The 21,402-nt window shown below is 46.5% G+C and overlaps 1 protein-coding gene across 3 annotated transcripts in view; it reads left to right on the forward strand.

Moving 5' to 3' along the window:
- LOC134339433 (microtubule-associated serine/threonine-protein kinase 1-like) overlaps nt 1-21,402 on the forward strand; it is a 347,798-nt gene that overhangs the window by 284,908 nt on the left and 41,488 nt on the right. For all 3 annotated transcript variants that reach the window (XM_063035933.1, XM_063035932.1, XM_063035931.1), the window contains 5 exons: nt 5,297-5,419; nt 6,183-6,292; nt 14,831-15,021; nt 16,730-16,998; nt 20,439-20,648. In XM_063035933.1, the coding sequence (XP_062892003.1) occupies nt 5,297-5,419; nt 6,183-6,292; nt 14,831-15,021; nt 16,730-16,998; nt 20,439-20,648 (903 nt within the window). The remainder of the gene's footprint in view (nt 1-5,296; nt 5,420-6,182; nt 6,293-14,830; nt 15,022-16,729; nt 16,999-20,438; nt 20,649-21,402) is intronic.

The raw sequence follows: 21,402 nt of genomic DNA on the forward strand, positions 1-21,402 counted from the left end.
ACCAGGGATATTATGTTCTAGCTGTCTAGATACGCAAACCTGGGCGGTACAATATGGAGAGCGAGCTGTTGCCTGTGTAGCAAGCTCCCCCTCACCATGCAGCTGAGGAACCCAAAGGAACAGCAGAGACCGATACAGTTTGGTACCAGCAGCATTGCAGGAGTTGCCAGTCAGCGTTGAACCCAACGTAGGACTCTCTTACGGACTCCAGCTCCAGATTTTCCCCTTGGGGGTTTATTCCCGAAGCCTGCCCCATGAGCGATATAGCCGCAAGGCAGCGGAGGTTTGAGATCAGAGTTTTCCTTCTAGATGAGCAGCCAGCCATAGCTGACAAGCCCTGTCTGCCGGAAGTGACTAGTCCTAAGGTGCCAGTAACCTGCCTTCGCCCCTTCTCTGTCAGTAGAAATGGTTCTGTCCAGCTTAGTAGGCCAGCAGCTGGACTTGGTTGTCAGAGACTATTTGAGGTACATGCCATTGGGAGCATTTAATAGGTAGTGGAAGCTTGTCCCCATTACCATCCCCGACTACAACAACTTTAAGGACTGAACTACTGCCATAAAACAACACATTTTACAACATACACTCAGTGGCCAAATTATTAGGTACACCTACACACCTACTTGTTAATGAAAATATCTAATCCGTCAGTCAGCAACTCAATGCATAAAGGCATGCAGACATGGTCAAGAAGTTCAGATGTTGTTCAGACCAAACATCAGAATGGGGAAGAAATGTGATCTAAGTGACTTTGATCGTGGAATGATTGTTGGTGCCAGACCGGGTGGTTTGAGTATCTCAGAAACCGCTGATCTCCTGGGATTTTCATTCACAGCAGTCTCCAGAGTTTACAGAGAATGGTGCAAGAAACAAAATAAAGCCACTGATTGCCAGTGAAAATGCCTTATTAATGAGAGCGGTCAGAGGAGATTGGCCAGACTGGCTCAAGCTGGCAGGAAGGCGACAATAACTCAAATAACCATGTGTTACAACAGTGGTGTGCAGAAGAGCATCTCTGAATGCACAACACGTCAAAACTTGAAGGGGATGGGCTACAGCAGCAGAAGACTGCCTACATACACTGAGAGGCTACTTCATTAGGTACATGAGGTACCTAATAGAGCAGCTACTCAGTGTAAGTCAGACATAATAAACCTGATTCTGAAACCCGACACCAATGCTTTCTGTCCAATTACCTCGCAAATCCTGTCCCTCTCAGTAACAGCATTCTGAGTCAAAACCTACGCTGTTATATATGACAAGTTTGAGCTGAGTTTCACAGCTCGGTTAAATCCTCCTATTCACCCGACTCTGCCAAGCCTCAAGTCACCTGCTGTTGAATTACCTTCTATCTTGCACCTTCACCTGAAGGAATGCAACTGTTCCAGAAGACAGCTCACCACCATCTTTTCATGAGTAGTTGAGGAAGGGTCATAAATGTCAGTCACAGCCCAGAAGTGAACTAAAGTGAATAAAATGCATATGAATCTTCCCAGCACGTTCTGCTTTCATTTCAGGTTCCCAGCATTTTCACTTTTAAAAATTTTCGCTCTGGCCTGTCTGTCGACGTCTTACCCCAGACAGATGGATCGTTGCTTCCATTTACGGGCTTGCAGCTGTTTGCTTTCTCTGCGCGCTTCCCTAATCGGCTGGCCTCAAACATGACACATTTGACAATTGCCAGCTGATCACATTAAACACGGCTCTTCCACTGCCAAATTTCATAGATGGATTCAGAACAATTCTCAAATCTAATCACTTTTGTTACAGTATAGATTTTGTTAAGTGGGTCTGTTCAGACTGAATTGCTGAGATTACCTTAAATAAGATGAAGCATAGAGAAACTCAGATTGTTAATTATTATGTTAATGTCAATTGAGGTGGAAGCATTATTCTGATGTGACCAATTCAGTATTTTAATTGAATAAATGGGTCATTTATCTGGAAATGACTGTTTATCTTGGAGAACTGTAAACTGAGAAATGTTTGATGGGACCAGGGTTGTAGTCTGCCGCTGGAGGGTAAAGCAGTGCTCTTACAGCCACAGAATCTTACAGCATAGAGGCAGCTCCTTGCTTCTGGTCAAGATGGTGTCGAGCTGCAGTCTCTATCGAGGTCATGGCTCAGATTTAGTTGTCTTTTAAGTTTGGAGGGATGGTTTCAGGGACAGGGATGTTGAAGAGTAAGGGTTCAGGTTAGGGTTAAGGGACAGAGATGTGGAGGAGTTAGAGGTCAGGCTGGAGACTAGTCTCCTCATTACTCCACACCCAGAGGTCAATGGCATGGCGTGTGACAATGGACGCCCAGAGTCTAGGTGGTGTATGTGATAAATAAATGAATCTGAATCTGATTCTTCTAACCATCAAGCATCCGCCTTTACTGATACCATTTATCAGCACTTGGTCTGTAGTCCACTCTTCCCTGTAGATTCAAGTCCTCGTCTAGATGCTGCTAAAATGTGACACACTCTCCCTCCGCCACCCCTCTAGGCAGCCCAACCTCCACCCAGCATCTAGTGAAACCTCCTTAAACTCCACCCAGCATCTTCTTGAAACCTCCACCCTTCTTGAAACTCCACCCAGCATCTAGTGAAACCTCCTCAAACTCCACCCAGCATCTTCTTGAAACCTCCTTACTCTTAAGCCTAAGCTCACTGATTAACAACACCTTTCCTCTGGAGAAAAGTTTACTGCTGTCGGCCCTGTCTATGCTACTCATAACTTTGTGTACTGCACTGGGGAAACCCATCACAATAGTTAGAGGAGCCAACTTAAGAAAGCCACCAGGCAGCCTAGGAATAAGCTGCCTTGTGCCAGTGAAGAGCCTGGGGGCAAGGAAAGAAAACCACTGAGCGTGTTTGCATGAAACCTTGTCACCGGAAAGCAGCATCCATCATCAGGGACCCCCACCACCCAGGACATGCTCTCTTCTCGCTGCTGCCATCAGGAAGATACAGGAGCCTCAGGACTCACACCACTAGGTTCTGGAACAGTTATTACCCCTCAACCATCAAGCTCTTGACCCAAAGGGGATAACTTCACTCAAATTCACTTAATCATTGAAATGTTACCACAGTCCATAGGATTGTGACAAACCTATGAACTTACTTTCAAGGACTCTTCATCTCATGTTTTTGATATTTATTGCTTTTTTTATTATTATTTCTTTCCTTTTGTATTTGCACAGTTTGAGTCTTTTGCACCTAGTTGAATGCCCAATTTGGTGCAGTCTTTCATTGATCCTATTATGGATTTATTGAGTATGCCCACAAGAAAATGAATCTCAGGGTTGTGTATGGCGACATGTATGTACTTTGAGCTTTGAAGAGGAAGAATGTCAAGTAAGATATTAAAGGAGACACAAGATACAAGGGCAAGAATTAGAAATCCCTTTTCCTCCATTGAGCTCAAAGTGTACAAGACAGCACGCTGTAAATTAAAAAGCAAAAAGAGTCCCAATTTGGAGAATTCTAAAGAGAAAGTGTAGAGGAATAAACTATTACATTTGTGAAGTTTATTCCTTGCTGTGCTTGAGATTTAAAGGCTATTAAATGAGTGGGAACTAACACATTCTATTTTTAACATTCTCAACGAGGCCTGGAGATGACACTTGTTCTGTTAAAATAAACCTTGCACTTTACTAATGGAGGAAAATGGCAAAAGGAGCGAACCTCCGAGAGTTTAAAAATATCAAGATTCCCCATCTTGGTTTATTTCTTGAAGGAAGGAAGTTGGACTTCTATCACATCTTGCACAACCTCAGGACCTCCCGAGGCTTTTTACACCCAATTAAGTAAAAAATAAATTTATTATGAAAGTACATATATGTCACCATGTACCATACAAACCCGAGATTCATTTTCTTGCTGGGATTAGCAAGGAAACAAATTAAGTATCTCTGGGGTGAAAGTGCTGCTTTATCATGGTGCACAGTAAACACCCACAATGTGACGATGGGCAAATGATCTGTTTTAGCGATAAACATCGTACAGACCACCAACCATGTGCACTCTGGAAAGCAAGGGGATGACCAGGGTGAATGCCATGGAGACACAGGAAACTGCAGATTCTGGAATCTGGAGCAACTTGGAGCAGAAGGATCTCTGCAGGTCAGGCAGCACCTATGGAGGGAAGTGCACAGTCAAGAGTTTTGGGTTGGAACTCCTCATCTGCACTGATGAAGGGTCTTGGCCGAAAGGTCAGCTATCCATTACCTTCCATGGATGCCTCCTGACCTGCTAAGTTCCTTGAGTTTTGTTTATTTTTTTTAGCCTGTGCATCACAGGTGTTTTGGTTCTGACCTTACTGAACATCAAGCTGAGCTCCAACATATATACACCCTATTCCCTATATTAGAAACAGGCCCTTCGATCCATCGACTCTGCACTGACCATCAACCGCTCATTCATGCTACTCCTAGATTAATTGCATTTTTGTAATCTTCCCGCCTTCCCTTCAACTCCAAACCATCATCCCAGAATTTACCACCCCCCCTTGACTATTGGGCCAATTAACCCAACCAACGTGCACGGCTTTGACTGTGTTAGGAAACGGGCACCCAGAGGAAATCCTCATAGTCATGAGGAGAACCCACAAATGCAACATGTGTTCTTGAGCTGCATCGCTCAAAGGTTTCAGAAAAAGCATTTTAAGAGAGCTGTATAAGGAGGCTGAGCAGTAGGATAAAAGAGATAACATATTTGTTTAAAATAATAGCTGCAGCTGTCTGGAATCGCCCTATTGTATTTCTTTATCCATTGAGTTACTTTCATTGGTAATTTTGATTAACAATTGTGTAATGGAGCCAGGTGGAGCGTGTGGCCAAGTGGTTAAGGCTTTGGTCTATGATCTGAAGGCTGCTAGTTCGAGCCCCAGCCGAGGGAACATGTTGTGTCCTTGAGCTAGGCACTTAACCACACATTGCTCTGCGACGACACCAATGCCAAGCTGAATCAGCCCTAGTGCCCTTCCCTTGGACAACATCGATGGTGTGGAGAGGGGAGACTTGCAGCATGGGCAACTGCCTGTCTTCCATACAACCTTGCCCAGGCCTGCGCCCTGGAAACCCTCCAAGGTGCAAATCCATGGTCTCACGAGACTAACGGATGCCTATAAATGGAGCCAGAGCTGAAGGTGAGTGACCTCATCTCTCATAGTTTTTGGTCCTTTACATCCCTCTAAGCATCTCCCTGGAGAGTCAGCGAGATAAAGGGCGTGGTTTGCATGCCTCCAATCGAAAGACCAGGAATAATTGATCCCGTGTTGTCCTAATCACAGCCCTGTTCTCTCTCTCTCTCTAGGAGGCACCTATGAGGTGAAGCAACACAGTTTCTTCAAAGACCTGGACTGGAATAGCTTGTTGCGACAGAAGGCTGAATTCATCCCGCACCTGGAATCTGAGGAAGACACCAGTTACTTTGATAGCAAGTATCTTTCCCAAGGGCGGAGGGCAGGGATGGAGCTGGAGGGAGGGATGCTGAGGCCGGAATATATAAACGTTTTGAGATTTTGTTAATACCTGGCAACACTGATCTGGGGGCCACTGTTCTGCTCGGAGAGATTTAGAGTGTGGGTGACTTCACCTACAAGCAGAACATTTTTTTTCCATAACCATTCTCAGTACAGCTCCAGCACCTGTGAGGTAGCTGGAAGAGCTGGAGCACGATGGGGAGGATGCCGTAAAGAATCTGGGAAATACTGGGCAGGGTGGGGCTGGTGGGAGAATGGAGGATTTCACCCCAGCTGTCAATCTACTCTCCCATCCCTTTTAGCTCTATACCCTTCTTTCCTTTCTTTGTATTTTCAATATCTTTCTGTCCTCTTCCTCCCCCATCCTGTCATGCAATCTTCTTTCCCTCACTGATCTTCTTCTGTTTCTTCTTACTTCCCTGTCTCCTTTTTATCTCTGCTTTGCATCTCTCTCTCTACCCCCCCCCCCCCACTTTCCCTCTCCCACTCCAGTCCCGATGAAGGGTCTTGGCCGGAAACACTGACTTTTTAATTCCTCTTTATTGATGCTGCCTGAGCTGCTGAGTTCTTCCAAGAGTTTTGTACGTTTTATCCCTTTCCTTCTGTCTCCTCTCCCCCACTCTCCTCTCCTCCTACCTCTCTAACCCTGTCTCTTCTCCCTCTAACCTCTCGTTCTTTCTCTCTCTCTCTCTCCCTCTCTAACCGCTATCTGCGTAGCTCGCTCTGATCGATATCACCATGTGAATTCCTACGATGAGGACGACACCAACGAAGATGAGCCAGTAGAAATTCGCCAGTTTTCCTCCTGCTCCCCCCGCTTTATTAAGGTATTTTACATAGATCAGATCCCCTGCTCGCTTCCCTGTAACCCCACGGGAGTTGAGACAACAAGTGTGCGATGCCAGGGCAGTGGAGTGTCCATTAATCTGAAGTTTTGTATCTTATGATGTAAAAGGAGGCCATTCAGCCCATTGACTCTATAACAGCTTCAAATTGGGATGTGAGAACAAAGATAAAAAATAAAAATAAAAGCATCCATTAATCTTGTGAGACCATGGTTCTATGCCTGGAAAGTCTTCACTCTCCAGGGCGCAGGCCTGGGCAAGGTTGTATGGAAGACCAGCAGTTGCCCATGCTGCAAGTCTCCCCTCTCCACAACACCGATGTTGTCCAAGAGAAGGGCATTAGGACCCATACAGCTTGGCACCGGTGTCGTCACAGAGCAATGTGTGATTAAGTGCCTTGCTCAAGGAAACAACATGTTGCCTTGGCTGGGGCTCGAACTCATGACCTTCAGATCGCTAGTCCAATGCCTTGACCACTTGGCCACATGGTTAAGATAAAGATTAGTTTTATTTGTCACCATGGCATTTGCATGAAATCAAATCAATGAGTGTTGTGCTGGGCCAGCTTCCTGCACCAAGATAGCTTGCCCGAAGCTCGCTAACGCTAACCCGCATGTCTTTGGAATGTGGAAGGAAACCACAGCACTTAGAGGGAACCCTCGTGGTCACGGGGAGAACATGCAAGCTCCTTACAGACAGCGGCTGAATGGAATCGCTGTCGCTGGCGCTGTAATAACATTGTGCTAATCGCTCCGCTAACGCTCTGCCCACGGAAACTGGAGCACCCGATGCAAAACCAACATAGTCATGCGGAGAACGTGCAAACTCCTTACAGACAGCCATGGAACTGAATCCACTGGATTGCTGGTGCTCTAATAGCGTTGCACTAACCACTATGCTACCGTGCTGCTCTGCAGAAACTGGAGCACCCAGCGGAAGCCCACAATGTCACAGGGAGAACAATCAAACTCCACACAGACAGCCCCCTCTTCTCAATACTGTCACCAGGAGCCTAAAAACCCACACCTCAAAGTTGAATGTCATCTTCCCCGCTGAGCCTTAATTCCACCTCGGTCTTTATTTCCTTTTCTCTTTCTCAACTTACACTGGTGTTGTTATGTTTATTTTGCTGCATAAGTTATGTGTGATTTATCTTAATTTAAGTTTAGCTTAATTTGCTTATGTTTATCATGTTAGTAATGTACTCTGCTGCTGCAGAAAGCTGATATTCATGGCATTTATGCTCTGTGCAAACTTGACCTTGAACCCTGAGGGCAGGATTGAACCTGGCTCGCTGGAGCGGTGAAGCAGCTCCGTCAGCTGTGCTACTGACTGCCTGGCCCTGCAGTTACCAAACCACGAGAGCAGGTTGGAGCTGCATCATCAGACCCGGCTGGTTTTGGAGAGGGGTCAGCCTAGGATTGGGAGCTGGTGAATAACTTTCCAACCGCGGGCAAACAAACACTCGCTGCCTCAGTCCGAGAGGTCACTCAAACTCCTCCAATCAGCAGATCCCAGATGAGTGGGAGAAAACGTCCCTTCTGCAAAACAGATGCTTCCTGCACATTCAGTTCCAAAACTTCCATCAGGGACAGACACTGAAGCATTCCCCCTGTCGTTTTGAACAATTTATCGTCACACAACCTGGAAACCGGCCCTTTGACCCAGTGCCATTATACCAATGATTGTCCGTTGTATCTGGTAATGACGGTTAGATTTGTGCGGTCTACTGTAATGAACTGCATGAAGACACCAGTGCAGGAGAGTTTTTAATGTGGAAAGGCCATTGCACTGGAACAGTTCCACTCCCTCAACCTCAGAAGTCTAGGTCCGTGCCTTATAGGTAGCAGAGAGATTCCAACACTTGCTGCAGGAAAGCCAAGCATTTCTCATAATCAGGTATAAGCCCCACTGAGAAGCGAAGGATGAGTAAAATGGATTAGCCTCCCTGTTACTCCCCCGGCAATGCACTCTGTCCAACAACGGCAATGCATACATTTTTAATCCTACCCCTTGAGTTGAATGACTCACCAGGCCATTTGAGAGGGCAGTTACAAGTCAAACACATCACTGTGGTCGTCGTGGCTATCCCTCGAGGTCGAGGATGATGGTCTTCGTTCTGAAGAAGTGGCCCACAGAGTGAAGACGCCTGTCCGTGTATTTGTTTAACGTGTACTTGATGTTGCACTCCAAGAAGCACACGATACTTCACAAATCAACCAACTGATTTCAGTGGCATGGAAACCAGGACGATTGGAGCTGATGGATTTGTTGCAGCCTTCATCCGCCTTCACAGCCGTTGAGTTCGAAGTAACTTCGTCCGCCTGTTCCACCGTTGAGGTCTTGGTTGGATTGTCCTTTGTCAGGGACCTCACCCTCGACCTTACCGCCATGGGTGACCCTACCAGGAGCATAGCTCCAGACGGCATCGCTCTCGGGATCTCAGGGCCACACAAGCTTCTCCACCACGACAAGGTGACAATCCACGAAGAAGCTCACTGTGGTACTGGAGTCCAGTACAGGCCACAGCTTAGTAAGGACGGCAGATTTTGTTTCTCAAGCGGTGTTGCTGAATCAGTTGGGCTTTTCCAACAAGACTGCAGTGCCATGGCCTGTGTTATTGATGGCAGCTTTTTGCTTAACATTTATGTGATAAAAACATTAAATTTAAATTTCCAGTTGCTGAAGTGGAATATCCACATCCCAGATGTTTAATTGAGTTTGTGAATGGGGTGGAAAGGGATAATAAATCAGCCATGTTTGAAAATTTGATGGGCTGAATGGCCTAATTCTGCTCCTATGTCTTGTGGTCTTATGGTGCTATCCCTCACTAACTCCTGAGCACTCTAATCCCTTAAACAAACCACTTTCCTCAGCTGGGTTCCAGGCTGCACTGACACCTTCAGGTCAACAGTTGTACTGCACCTCCTGCTACCTACTCAGGGGAAACTGTCTCATCACGATCCTCTGTGAACTTTTCCAAGGCTTTCCTGCCCCATCAAGTGCTACTCATCCAGCCTGTCCTCACCCATCTATATTGACTTCCTAGCCTGCATTTTGATTTTAAAGCTTCTCATCTTCCTTTGATTTCTCTGTGATCTTATTTCGCCCCATCCTCTTCTCATTACTGCCATCAGGGAGGCGATACACCAGCCTGAAGACTTAGTATTTTAGGAACAGCTTCTTCCCTTCCACCATCAGATATCTAAATGGTCTATGAGTTCCTGAACAGTATCTTATTCCAATTTATTTATCATTGCAACTATTTTTATGTCTTGCATTGTATCCTGTCACAAAACAATAAATTTCATGACATGTATCAGTGCTAATAAACCCAATTCTGATTCGAACCTCCCTCAGCCCAAGTAAGAGCACTACATTTGATCAACCATTGGAAGCCAGGCCTTCAACAGCCCAATGCCTTCCGCTCCGAATTTCCCCTCCTGAATCCCAGCTACTTCCTTCGTCCCAAAGCTCATTCCTAGGAGGCACTTGACTCAATACCCCCTTCACATCAAGTTACACCTGATTTTGCTTTTCTCCAGGTGCCTCACATTTTTGTTGTAATATTCCAGTCACAGACCAGAAAAAAATATCGTGAAACATAATTTTCTAAAAATATATACTTCTTGCAAAAGGAGTGATAGTGTAAATACGCAAGGTGAGGAGAGTTGCATTTAGATAGCAGCTTTTCCAACCTCTAGATTTCCTTGACTTGCAGCCAATTGCTCACTCACTCAGTCACTGTTGTGATAGTGGAAGCTCGGCAGTGAAGATATGCATTGCAAGCGCCCATAATTATTTTGTTTGGACATGGAGTATAGATGTCACTGGCAAGGGGTACACTTGGTATATTTGTAGGACGAACAAGGCTTATAAGAGGTATCCACCCTCCTTGGAAGTTTTCATGTTTTATTGTTTTACAATACAATACAATATTGTATTGTTTTACAACAGTAGATTCAATTTGGCTTTTTTGACTCTCCAACAGAAAAGACTCTTTCATGTCAAAGTGAAACAGATTTCTACAAACTGGTCTAAATTTATTACAATTTATTAAACACAAGATAATTGATTGCATAATTACTCACCCCCTTCAAGTCAGTATTTAGTAGCTGCACCTTTCGCAGTAATTACAGCCTTGAGTCTGTGTGGATAGGTCTCCATCAGCTTTGCACATCTGGACACTACAGTTTTTCCCCATTCTTCTTTATGAAACTGATCAAGCTCTGTCAGATTGCATGGGGATCATGAGTGAACAGCCCTTTTCAAATTCAGTTCCTCGTATGATAACCCTTTCATTCCCGGAATTATCCTTGTGAATCTCCTCTGGACCCTCTCCAATGCCAGCACATCTTTTCTTAGATGAGAAAACTAAAACTGCCCAAGACTGTTCACAATACTCAAGGTGAGGCCTCACCAATGCCTTATAAAGCCTCAGCATCATATCCTTGCTGTTGTATTCTAGACCTCTTGAAATGAATGGTGTCATGGCATTTCCCTTCCTCACTACCGACTCAACCTGCAAGTTAACTTTCAGGGTGTTCTGCACAAGGACTCCCAAATCCCTCTGCATCTCGGATTCCTGTATTTTCTCCCCATTTAGAAATAGTCCGCACATTTATTTTTACTACCAAAGTGCGTGACCATGCATTTTCCAACATTGTATGTCATTTGCCATTTTCTCGCCCGTTCTCCTAATCTGTCTAAGTCCTTCTGCATCCTACCTGTTTCCTCAACACTACCTGCCCCTCCACCAATCTTCATATCATCTGAAAACTTGGCAACAGAGCCATCTATTCCATCATCTAAATCATTTATGTACAGCATAAAAAGAAGTGGTCCCAACACCAATCCCTGCCGAACACCACTAGTCACTGGCAGCCAACCAGTCAAGGGTCCTTTTATTCCCACTGGCTGCCTCCTACCAATCAGCCAATGCTCTAACCATGTTAGTAACTTTACTGCAATACCATGGGCTCTTAACTTAGTAAGCAGCCACATGTGTGGCACCTTGTCAAAAAAACTCACATTTCTTTGCCACTCTCCCATAAAGCTGTGACTGGTGCAGCACCCAGCAACAGTTGTTGTATGCGCAGTCGCTCCCATCTCAGCCACTGAAGCTTGTAACTCCTCCAGAGTTGTCATAGGTCTCTTGGTGGCCTCCCTCACTTGTCCCCTCCTTGCATGCTCACTCAGTTTTTGAGGACAGCCTGCTCAGGGCAGATTTACAGCTGTGCCATATTCTTTCCATTTCATGATGATTGACTTAACTGTGCTCCAAGGGATATTCAGTAACTTGGAAATTTTCTTGTATCCATCTCCTGACTTGTGCTTTTCAATAACCTTTTTATGGAGTGGCTTGGAATGTTCTTTTGTCTTCATGGTGTAGTTTTGGCCAGGATACTGACTCACCAGCAGTTGAAACTTTCAGATACAGGTGTATTTTTACTACAGTCAACTGAAGCACCTTGACTGCACACAGGTCTCAAAAAACAGATCTCCATTTAACTAATTATGTGACTTCTAAAACCATTGGCTGCACCAGTGATGATTTGGAGCGTCATATTAAAGAAGGGTGAATACCTATGGAATCAATTATTCTGTGTTTTCTATTTGTAATTAATTTAGATCACTTTGTAGAGATCTGTTTTCGCTTTGACATGAAAGAGTCTTTTTCTGTTGATTAATGTCAAAAAGGCCAAATTAAATCCTCTGTGATTCAATGTTGTAAAATAATAAAACATGAGTACTGTATATTCTTCAAAATATTCGTAATATTATGTCATGGGGGTGAATACTTTTTATAGGCACCGTAGATGTCACTGGCAAGGGGTACATTTGGTACTTTCATAGGGTGTAGTTGTCATTGGCAAGAAGTATATTTGGTACAGTCATAGAGCAATACAACATGGAAACAGGCCATTCAGCCCAACACATCCACGCTAACCAAGGTGCCCACCTCATCTAGTACCATTTGCCTATATTTGGCCCATATCTCTCTCAACATTTCCCATCCATGTACTCATCCAAATGTCTTTCGTTATTGTACTTTTACTGGCAGTGTGTTCTACTTAAGCTTCACACTTTAAGTGAAGTTGCTCCTCAGATTCAGATTTAATTATCACCTGTACATTGAAACATAATATTTCCTCTCTCTCCATCAATCTATGTCCAAAAATTATAATTTTTGATAAGTTTTTCCTGGGGAAAAAGACTGTGCTTTCACCCTGTCTACACGCCCTCATGATCTTGTACACCTTTCTAATGCCACCTCTCATTCTCCTGTGTTCCAAGGAGTAAAGTCCTAGCCTACCCTGAATGGTAGTGAGGGAGGAGGTGTAGGGGCAGGTGTAGCACTTGTTGAAGGTCAGTGGGGAGGGACGAATATGGACAAGGGAGCCGTGTAGGGAGTGATCCCTGCAGAAAGCAGAAAGTGAGGGGTGGGGATGAGGGAAAAATGTGGTTGGTGGTCCATTCAGGGCCCCAAACAGTCCTTCCGGGTCAGGCAACACTTCACCTGTGAGTCGTTTGGGGTCATATACTGTGTCTGGTGCTCCCAGTGTGGCCTTCTGCATATCGGTGAGACCCGATGTAGGTTGGGAGATCGCTTCACCAAGCACCTACACTCTGTCTGCCAGAAAAAGCGGGATCTCCCAGTGGCCACCCATTTTAATTCCACTTCCCATTCCCATTCTGATATGTCTATCCATGGCCTGCTCTACGGTCGCAATGAGGCCACGCTCAGGCTGGAGGAACAACACCTTATATTCCGTCTGGGTAGCCTCCAACCTGATGGCGTGAACATCGACTTCTCTAACTTCCAGTAATGGCACCTGTCTTCACCATTTCCCTCTCTCACCCTATCTCCTTACCTACCCATCACCTCCCTCTGGTGCTCCTCCCCCTTTTCTTTCTTCCATGGCCTCCTGTCCTCTCCTATTTGATTCCCCCTTCTCCAGCCCTGTATCTCTTTCACCGATCAACTTCCCAGCTCTCTACTTCACCCCTCACCACCTCCCGGTTTCACCGATTATCTTGTGTTTCTTCCTCCCCTCCCCCCCAACCCCTAACTCTGAACCCTCACCATTTTTCCTCCAGTCCTGATGAAGGGTCTCAGCCAGAAATGTCGACTACTCTTTTCCATAGATGCTGCCTGGCCTGCTGAGTTCCTCCAGTATTTTGTGTGTGTGTCTTGGCAAGAGGTACTTTCCTGGGTAGCAGCACAGCATCTGAAAGCACAGCTAATGACCCCCTTTTCTGTAGCAGGGTGACCTAAACTGTGCACAATATTTCACGTGCGGTCTGACCAATGGCTTGTTGATCCCTGATAAGCCTGGAATTAAGGAGGTCTTGAAGAGTCACCCAAATTGGTATGTCTGGAATCACATCGGCAGGGCTTATTAATAGACCATCAATGGCATATTGTGTTAGTGAAGCTGATGGAATTTTACAACAATCTGATGTTTTTTTGGCTGTCCCTGAGACTAGTTTTTGCTTTTTAATTCCATCTACATCCAACAGTACCTCCTGTACCTTATAAAGTGGCCACTGAGTGTATGTGCGTGGTCTTCTGCAGTTGATGCCCACCCACTTCAAAGTTCGATGTGCACAGATGCTCTTCTGTACTCCATAGTTGAAATGCTGGGATAATGTCGCCTGCCTATCAGCTTGGCCATTCTCCTCAAACCTCTCGTTTTCCCCAAGTGATCTGCTGCCCACTGAATGTTTTTTTGTTTCTCTGTAAATTCCTGAGACTGGTGTGTGTGAAAATCCCCGGAGATCAGCAGTTTCTGAGATACTCAAACCACCCCATCTGGCACCAACAATCATTCTATGGTCAAGGTCACTGAGGTCACATTTCTGCTCCATTTCTGCACCTCTTGACTGCGCTTGCATACTTTTATGCATTGCGTTCCTGCCGCATGATTAGCTGATAAGATATTTTCATTAATGAGCAGGTATGTAGGTTTACCGAGTAAAGTGGCCCACTGAGTAAATTCAATTAATTTAAATTCTGAAGAGATTTGAGCCCCTGTGTTGCCACACAGCATAGAATTAGCCTCCCTTCCATCCCCTGGGCGTGCGCCAACCTCTCATGCACACAGATTCCGTTTGATGCTCAGCACATGACCATCAACTCCTCCCAGGTTCTAGCCCTCACCTACACATGAGGGTCATTAATTAACCTACAAACCATCATGTTTTTGGGACGTGGGAACGGAGAAACCGCACATGGAGAGCAACCGAGGTCAGTTTGAACCTGGTTCTCAGGAGCTGTGGGTCGGCCACTCTGCTTGTCGTAGCGTGTCCTTTCTCCGTGTCTCTGTGTCAATAGTTTAGATTATTGGCGCTACACTGCACTGCTCTACCACTGCGACCTAATTGAATTCCGGTGACTTAGACTTTCTTCTGCCAGCTTTGCCAGTTCCACACCTGTTGCCCCCCCCACCTCCCTCCACGTGTGGGTGGAGGCAGCGAGAGTGGCTACTGCACTAACTCCGATTGCAATGTGTGCAGGTCTACAGCAGCATGGAGCGCTTGACTCAACACGAAGAACAGAAGGCCCCCGTGGTCACCAGGCGCAACCTCAATAAGCACAAGGAGGAGAAGAGCGAGGGTCTGGGTGCCCTCGGGACCCGGGACAAGAGCGAGGGTCTGGGTGCCCTCGGGACCCGGGACAAGAGCTGGAGGACAAGCTCTCCGGAAATGTGAGTCACCCAGCCGTGTTCTTCCCCCTTGGCATTCAGCCTGTTCTTTGCCCTGTAGCTTTTCCTAAAGATCAGCTTTGCGAAATTGCATTATTTGTATCAAATCAAATCAGTGAGGATTGTGTTGGGCAGCCCACAAGTGTTGCCATGCTTCCAGTGCCAACATAACATGTTTTCAACTACTAACCCTAACACGTATGTCTTTGTAATATGGGAGGAAACCAGAGCATAGGGTCACAGCGAGGACATACAACCACTTACAGACAGTGGTGAGCATCGAATCTCCATCTTACAGCTGGTGCTGTAAAGCATTACATGAACCATTATGCTAACCATCCCATCGCCCCTAACAGATCCCACTCCCCAGGATTCTGTAACCTTTCTTAACCTGCCCTTCCACTTTCAATGATCTGTGCTCACAAATATATGTCCACATCGCTCTTCCTTTACCCTGCGTCCTAAGCTGTGCCCCCTCAATCTTCTTTCCAAAATGTAGCTCTTTGTTAAAGTTCAGATCCCTGTGTCATGTGACATCAATACCCACCTCCCCCTCAGATCCACAACCTTCTGGATTACTGATTCTCTCCAGATTCATTATCTCTATCATCAACAGCCATACCATCAGTTACCTGGGCTTTAGGCTCTAGAAATGTCTTCTTAAATTCAATCTCAATCAATCAATCAATCAATCTCAATCTCAATCTCAGTCTCAATCTCAATATGTCTCTCTCTCTCTCTCTCCCCCCCCCCGTGACACTCTTAACGCTCTCTCTAACTCTCATCGACATCTTTGTCTGTCTCCCTCTACGTATATCTCTCTCTCTCCCTATTTGTATATGACTTTCTCTCTGTGTATGTCTCCCTCTCTGTCTGTCTCTTTCCCTCGATCTCTTTCTGTCTCTCCCTTCCCCCTCTCTTTCTCTCTCTCCCTCTCTCTCTTTCTCTGTCTCTCTCTCTGTTTCAGTCTCTACCAGTCTCTGCCTATCTCTATTGTTCTCTCTACCTCACTCTTTTTCTCCCCATTGTCTCTCACCCATCTCTTTCCCCTATCTCTCCCTGCTCTTCCCCACTCTCTTTGCCCTCAGTCTCACCTCCTTCCCCCTCTCTTTACCCTCCACTCTCACTCTCTCACTCTCTCCCCTCACTCTCTCCCCTCGCTCTCTCCCCCCACTCTCTCTCCCCCTACTCTCTCCCCCTACTCTCTCCCCCTCACTCTCTCCCCCCTCACTCTCCCCCTCACTCTCTCCCCCTCACTCTCTCCCTATCTCTCTCACACTCATTCTTTCTCTTTCCCTCTCCCCTTTTCTCCTCTCTCGCTCTATTATGTTCTCTCTCTGTCTCTCTCTCCCACCCCCCCCACACCACCAAATATAATTCCATTCTATCTATGAATGATGACACAGTGTGACTTGTTGTCCATTGGACTGATGAGTGATTTCCACTGATTGTCCAAAGGTCTCTTCAAAATTGTTGGAACATTGTGGGAAGTTTGAGTCGACTTTGAGAGGTGAGGGCAGTTGATTCTGATTGTGGCTAGGGCTGTCCTTTCTCTCTTTGCTATTTTTACATCTCTTTCCCCAACCCGGACCCCCCCCCACCCAAACCCACCCTCAAACCCTCTCCTCACATCCCCACCCCTCCACACTCCACACATAACCCAACCCTCCCCGCCATACACCCCCTCCCCCATGCATGCTGTCATTTCCAGGAAGCGCCTCTCGGCCTCCGAGTCCTCGTATGGGGAGAGCGACTCCAGCCCGCCACTCACCGTACGGAGACGGTTCTCTGCCCTCATGGACACCCACAAGTTCGCCGCGCCCCTCGAGGACAACACGGAAGTGACGCACAGAAACCAGGCGGTGCAGACGGTGGCGCCCGTCCTGGACCAAGGCGGCCAGTCGGAGCCACAGCGGAAGGAGGCGGACGGGCAGGGCCCCCTCGGCACGGGGAATGCTGGCAGCAGTCCGACGTTCCCAGGTAGGTCCCTGGGAAGGACTGATGCGGGGTCGGTTTATGGGAAAAGGTTTCACGGGGAAGGTCTGGCACTCACACGAGACACACAAAATGCTGAAGGAACTCAGAGGGTCAGGCAGCATCTATAGATGGGAATATATGGTCGATTTCATAAGTCCTGATGAAGGTTCTTGAGCCGAAACGTCAACTTTTTAATTTCCCTCCATAGAAGCTGCATGACCTGCTGAGCTCCTGCAACATTTTGGACCGTAAGACATACTCTCAGTAGCTACTTTATTAGGTACACCTGTACACCGGCTTGTTAATGCCAGTATTGAATCAGCCAATCATGTGGCAGCAACTTGATACATTCAAACATGGTCAAGAGGTTCTGACCAAACATCAGAATGGGGCAGGAATATGATCTATGGGACTTTGACCATTGGCGCCAGAAGGGGTGGCTTGAGTAACTCAGAAACTGCTGATCCCCTGGGATTTTCACGCATAACACTTTCCAGAGTTTACCGAGAAATGACATGAAACACATAAAACATCCAGGAGTGGCGGTTCTGTGGGCGAAAATGAGATCAGAGGAGAGTGGCCAGACTGGTCCAGACTCACGGGAGGGTGACAGTAACATAAATAACCGCAGGTTACAACAGTGCACCTCTGAATGCGCATGTCGAACCTTGAAGTGGATGGGCTCCCGCAGCAGAAGACCACGAACATACACCCAGTGGTACAGGAAGTACCTCTAAACTCGCCACTGCTTGTAGAAGCAGAATTAGACCATTCACCCCATTAAGTCAGCTCCAGCTGATTTATTTTCGCTTTTAACCCTATTTTTCTGCCTTCTCCTTGTTACTTTTGGCGCCTTTACTGATCAAGAACCTTTCAACCTACACTTTAAATATTCCAGATGACAGATTCACCACCTTCTGGCTAAAGAAATTTCTCTTTATCTTAGTTCTAAAGGGATGTCCTTGTATTCCGAGGCTGTGCCCGCTGGTCTTATATTCCCATGCTATGCAAAAATCCTCTCTACATCAGCTCTATCTTGGCCTTTCAATGTTCGGTAGATTTCATTGGATTTCCCCCTCATTCATTTTACCTCCAGTAAGTATAGGCAGGGTGTTAGTTATTAGAGACTAACCCTAATGTGGTCCTAATTATTAATTGGCCTTGCTGGTAGTTAGGCCTTAGTCAAAATAAACTTTTTCAATGTCAAAATAAATGTAGTTACCCTGTTGGATGTTTATGTTAGTGTTGGAACATCCCGCTAACAGAAACACTCATTTTGTGTGTGCTGCTCCAAGGTTTCCAGCAGCTACAGAATGTCTTGTGTTTGTGACATTTACTCATCATTGTTTAGCCGGTGAAAGATTAGATAGGATAAACAGTGTGGAACGAGGCCATTCTGCCCAGCCAGTCAATGCTGGTATTAGATTCCAGCACCTATAGTGTGGAAATTACTCACCGTTATCACAGTCCTTCAGCCTATCAATGTTTAACAGTGTAGAAACAGGCCATTCTGCCCAGCCAGTCAATGCTGGTATTAGATTCCAGCACCTATAGTGTGGAAATTACTCACCGTTATTACGGTCCTTCAGCCTATCAACGTTTAGAAACAGGCCATTCTGCCCAGCCAGTCAATGCTGGTATTTCTCAGCGTTTTGTGCTTCCAAAGATGAAATTGATGTTGGAGCTCCAGTCAAACCTCCTGCAGGATCTACAAGAATTACCCTCTGACCACCCCCCCGCCCGTCTCCTGCCCGTCTCGCCTCCCCCGAGTGAATTCATGGGCAGCACACTGCAGAGATTCCAGCCTGGCCTCGGGTGCTGTCTGAGTGGAGTTGGCACTTTCTCCCTGTGACCACAGTGGGGAGGGGTTGATGAAACTCCTTCTGATTTATCTGCCTCGGAGCTGCCAGCTTCACTCTGTTATTGAAAGGTAGCCCTTCGAGCTACAGTACCTTTTCCTGCACGCCCACCCTCCCGTCTACCAGCATCAAACTGGTTGGTTTCCCTTGCTGCTATATAGTGGTGAGTGGGAGGGGCGATGGAGGAGCTAGCGGGCCATAGGTGCGGTTGGGGGGGGACTCGAGGAGACAACAGAGGGAAGCAGATGATGGAATCCGGAAAGGTCCGGATGGTGGGCAGATGGGAACAATGGGACTGGGGACGAGAGCCAAGTAGGTGGAGGGTGTGAGCGTTTAGGCAAGGGGAACTGCGGGCTTGAGGGGAGGTGAGTGGTGTGGGAAGAAGGGAATGAGTGGGAAGACCTGAGCGGATCAGGATCAGAAGGAAAGTAAGGAACATGGGAGGGTTATCAGAAAAGGCAGAACTCAATGCTCATGCCATTGGGTTCGAATGTAGAACATAGACCAGTACAACTCAAAAACAGGCCCTTCAGCCCATCATGTTGTGACAAACTAACAAAACTAGTGTTTAAACATCTAAATATCCCTTTTGCCTTCACAAAGTCCATATTCCTCCGTTCTCCACGTATTCGTGTGCCTATCTAAGAAACTCTTAAATGCCTGTATTGTATTTCCATCTACTGCCATCCCTGGCAGTGCGTTCCAGGCACCCACCTCTTGTTCTTCAAATTTCCTTTGAAGTTACTCCCCTCACCTTTAATGTGTGCCCTCTAGTATTAGACATTTCAACACTGGGAGATCGATACCAGCTATCTACACATCTATGCCTCTCATATTTTGCAGTATCTACACAAGAGATTCTGCGCCTGCTGGAAACGTTGGGCAACACACACCTTTATCATGTCTCCTCTCAGCCTCTACCTCTCCAGAGGAGACAACTCAAGTTCGTCCAACCTCTCATTGTAGCACATTCCTGGTAATCCAAGCAGCACCCTGGTAAACCTCTAATGCGCCTTCCCCAAAGCCTCCACGTCCATTCTAGTACGGGCGACCAGAACTGAATGCAATACTCCAGATTTTTATAAAGCTGCAATATAACCTCCAGACTCGGGAATTCAGTGCCTGAACTAATAAAGGCAAGCATGTCATATGTCCTCTTGCCACCCTGTCAACTGGGTTGTCGACTACCCAGGCAGAGTGTGAGTTGCTGCCCCCTTCCTTTCCAGTCCTGCTGAAGGGTCCTGGCCCAAAGTGCCATTTGTTTATTCCTCTCTATAGAAGCTGGCTGACTTGCGGAGTTTCTCCAGCGTTTTGTGTGTGTTGCTCAAAATTGCACAGTATTCTGTGACATAATCAATGCTGGGGTGTCTGGGCCACACATATCTGAATATTAAACAAGTTCAGAGCTGAGGCATAAAACTTTGGGATGAGGAGAATCAGCAGATGAGGTTGGAAGATGGAGGAGGCAATCAGCCATGATCTTCTTGAGTGGTAGCACAGACTCAAGAGGCTGAATGGCCCCATGCTGCTCCTACGATCAGGGGAGTGAAATCCCATTAACCTTTCTCAATTGTGTTCCTCCAGCTGATCGGCCAGTGAAGTTGAGCGAACCGTTGCCCAGTGTTACCAAGGAAACTGACCCGTCCTCCACAAAGGCCACCAGCGACCTGGCAGTGCGGAGAGCGCGTCACCAACAACTGTCCGGGGATTCGGCAGAGAAACGCACCTCCCGACCCGTAAACAAGGTCATCAAATCAGCTTCGGCCACCGCCCTCTCAGTCATGATCCCCGCAGGTACGGAACGGCAAACCAGTTCACTTCACCAGGGATATATTGTTGGGTTTGAGTTATAAGGAGAGACCGGATAGGCTGGGACTGCTTTCCCTGGAGGGGGGACCTTATAAAATCATGAGGGGGCATAAATAAGGTGGATGCTCACTGACTTTTTCTCAGAGTAAGGAAGTCTCAAACTAGAGGGCATAAGATTAATGTGAGAGGAAGACAATTTAAGGGGAACCTAAGAGCAAGTTTTATTGAGGAAGAAGGTTGTGGGTGTATGAATCAAGTCTTCAGAATATCCAGAGTGATAGAGGCAGAAGCAATTAGTTTAAAGACGTTTGAAGAGGTAGAGGATAGGAAAGGTTTGGAGTTGTATGGGGCAATGCAGGAAAATGGGACTAGCTCAGGCAGGCAGCTCAGCGGGCATGGACAAGTTGATACAAAGGGCCTGTTTCCATGCTGTATAACTCTGACTCTGTTTGAGCCATGAGCCCTTGGAAAGTCTCTCCTTGCATTGGATCTTGCTCAGCTGTACAAAATATCCTGAGATAAATTAATGTTCCCACCGAAGCTGAGAAGGGTTCTGGGATGTTTCAAGTGATGGAAAATGTTCCCTGATATATTAAGCATCTTTCAAAGTGCCAGGATATATCCTATGGTACGACAGAGACCTCACTGAGTGGTGGGAATTATACTGGGATATCTTTGCAATCTTATTGAATGATGCGGAGCAGTCTAGGAATACCTTGGAGGTCCAGAAATAATTTGG

This window comes from Mobula hypostoma, chromosome 29 (assembly GCF_963921235.1).
Source record: "Mobula hypostoma chromosome 29, sMobHyp1.1, whole genome shotgun sequence".
Classification (NCBI taxonomy): domain Eukaryota; kingdom Metazoa; phylum Chordata; class Chondrichthyes; order Myliobatiformes; family Myliobatidae; genus Mobula; species Mobula hypostoma.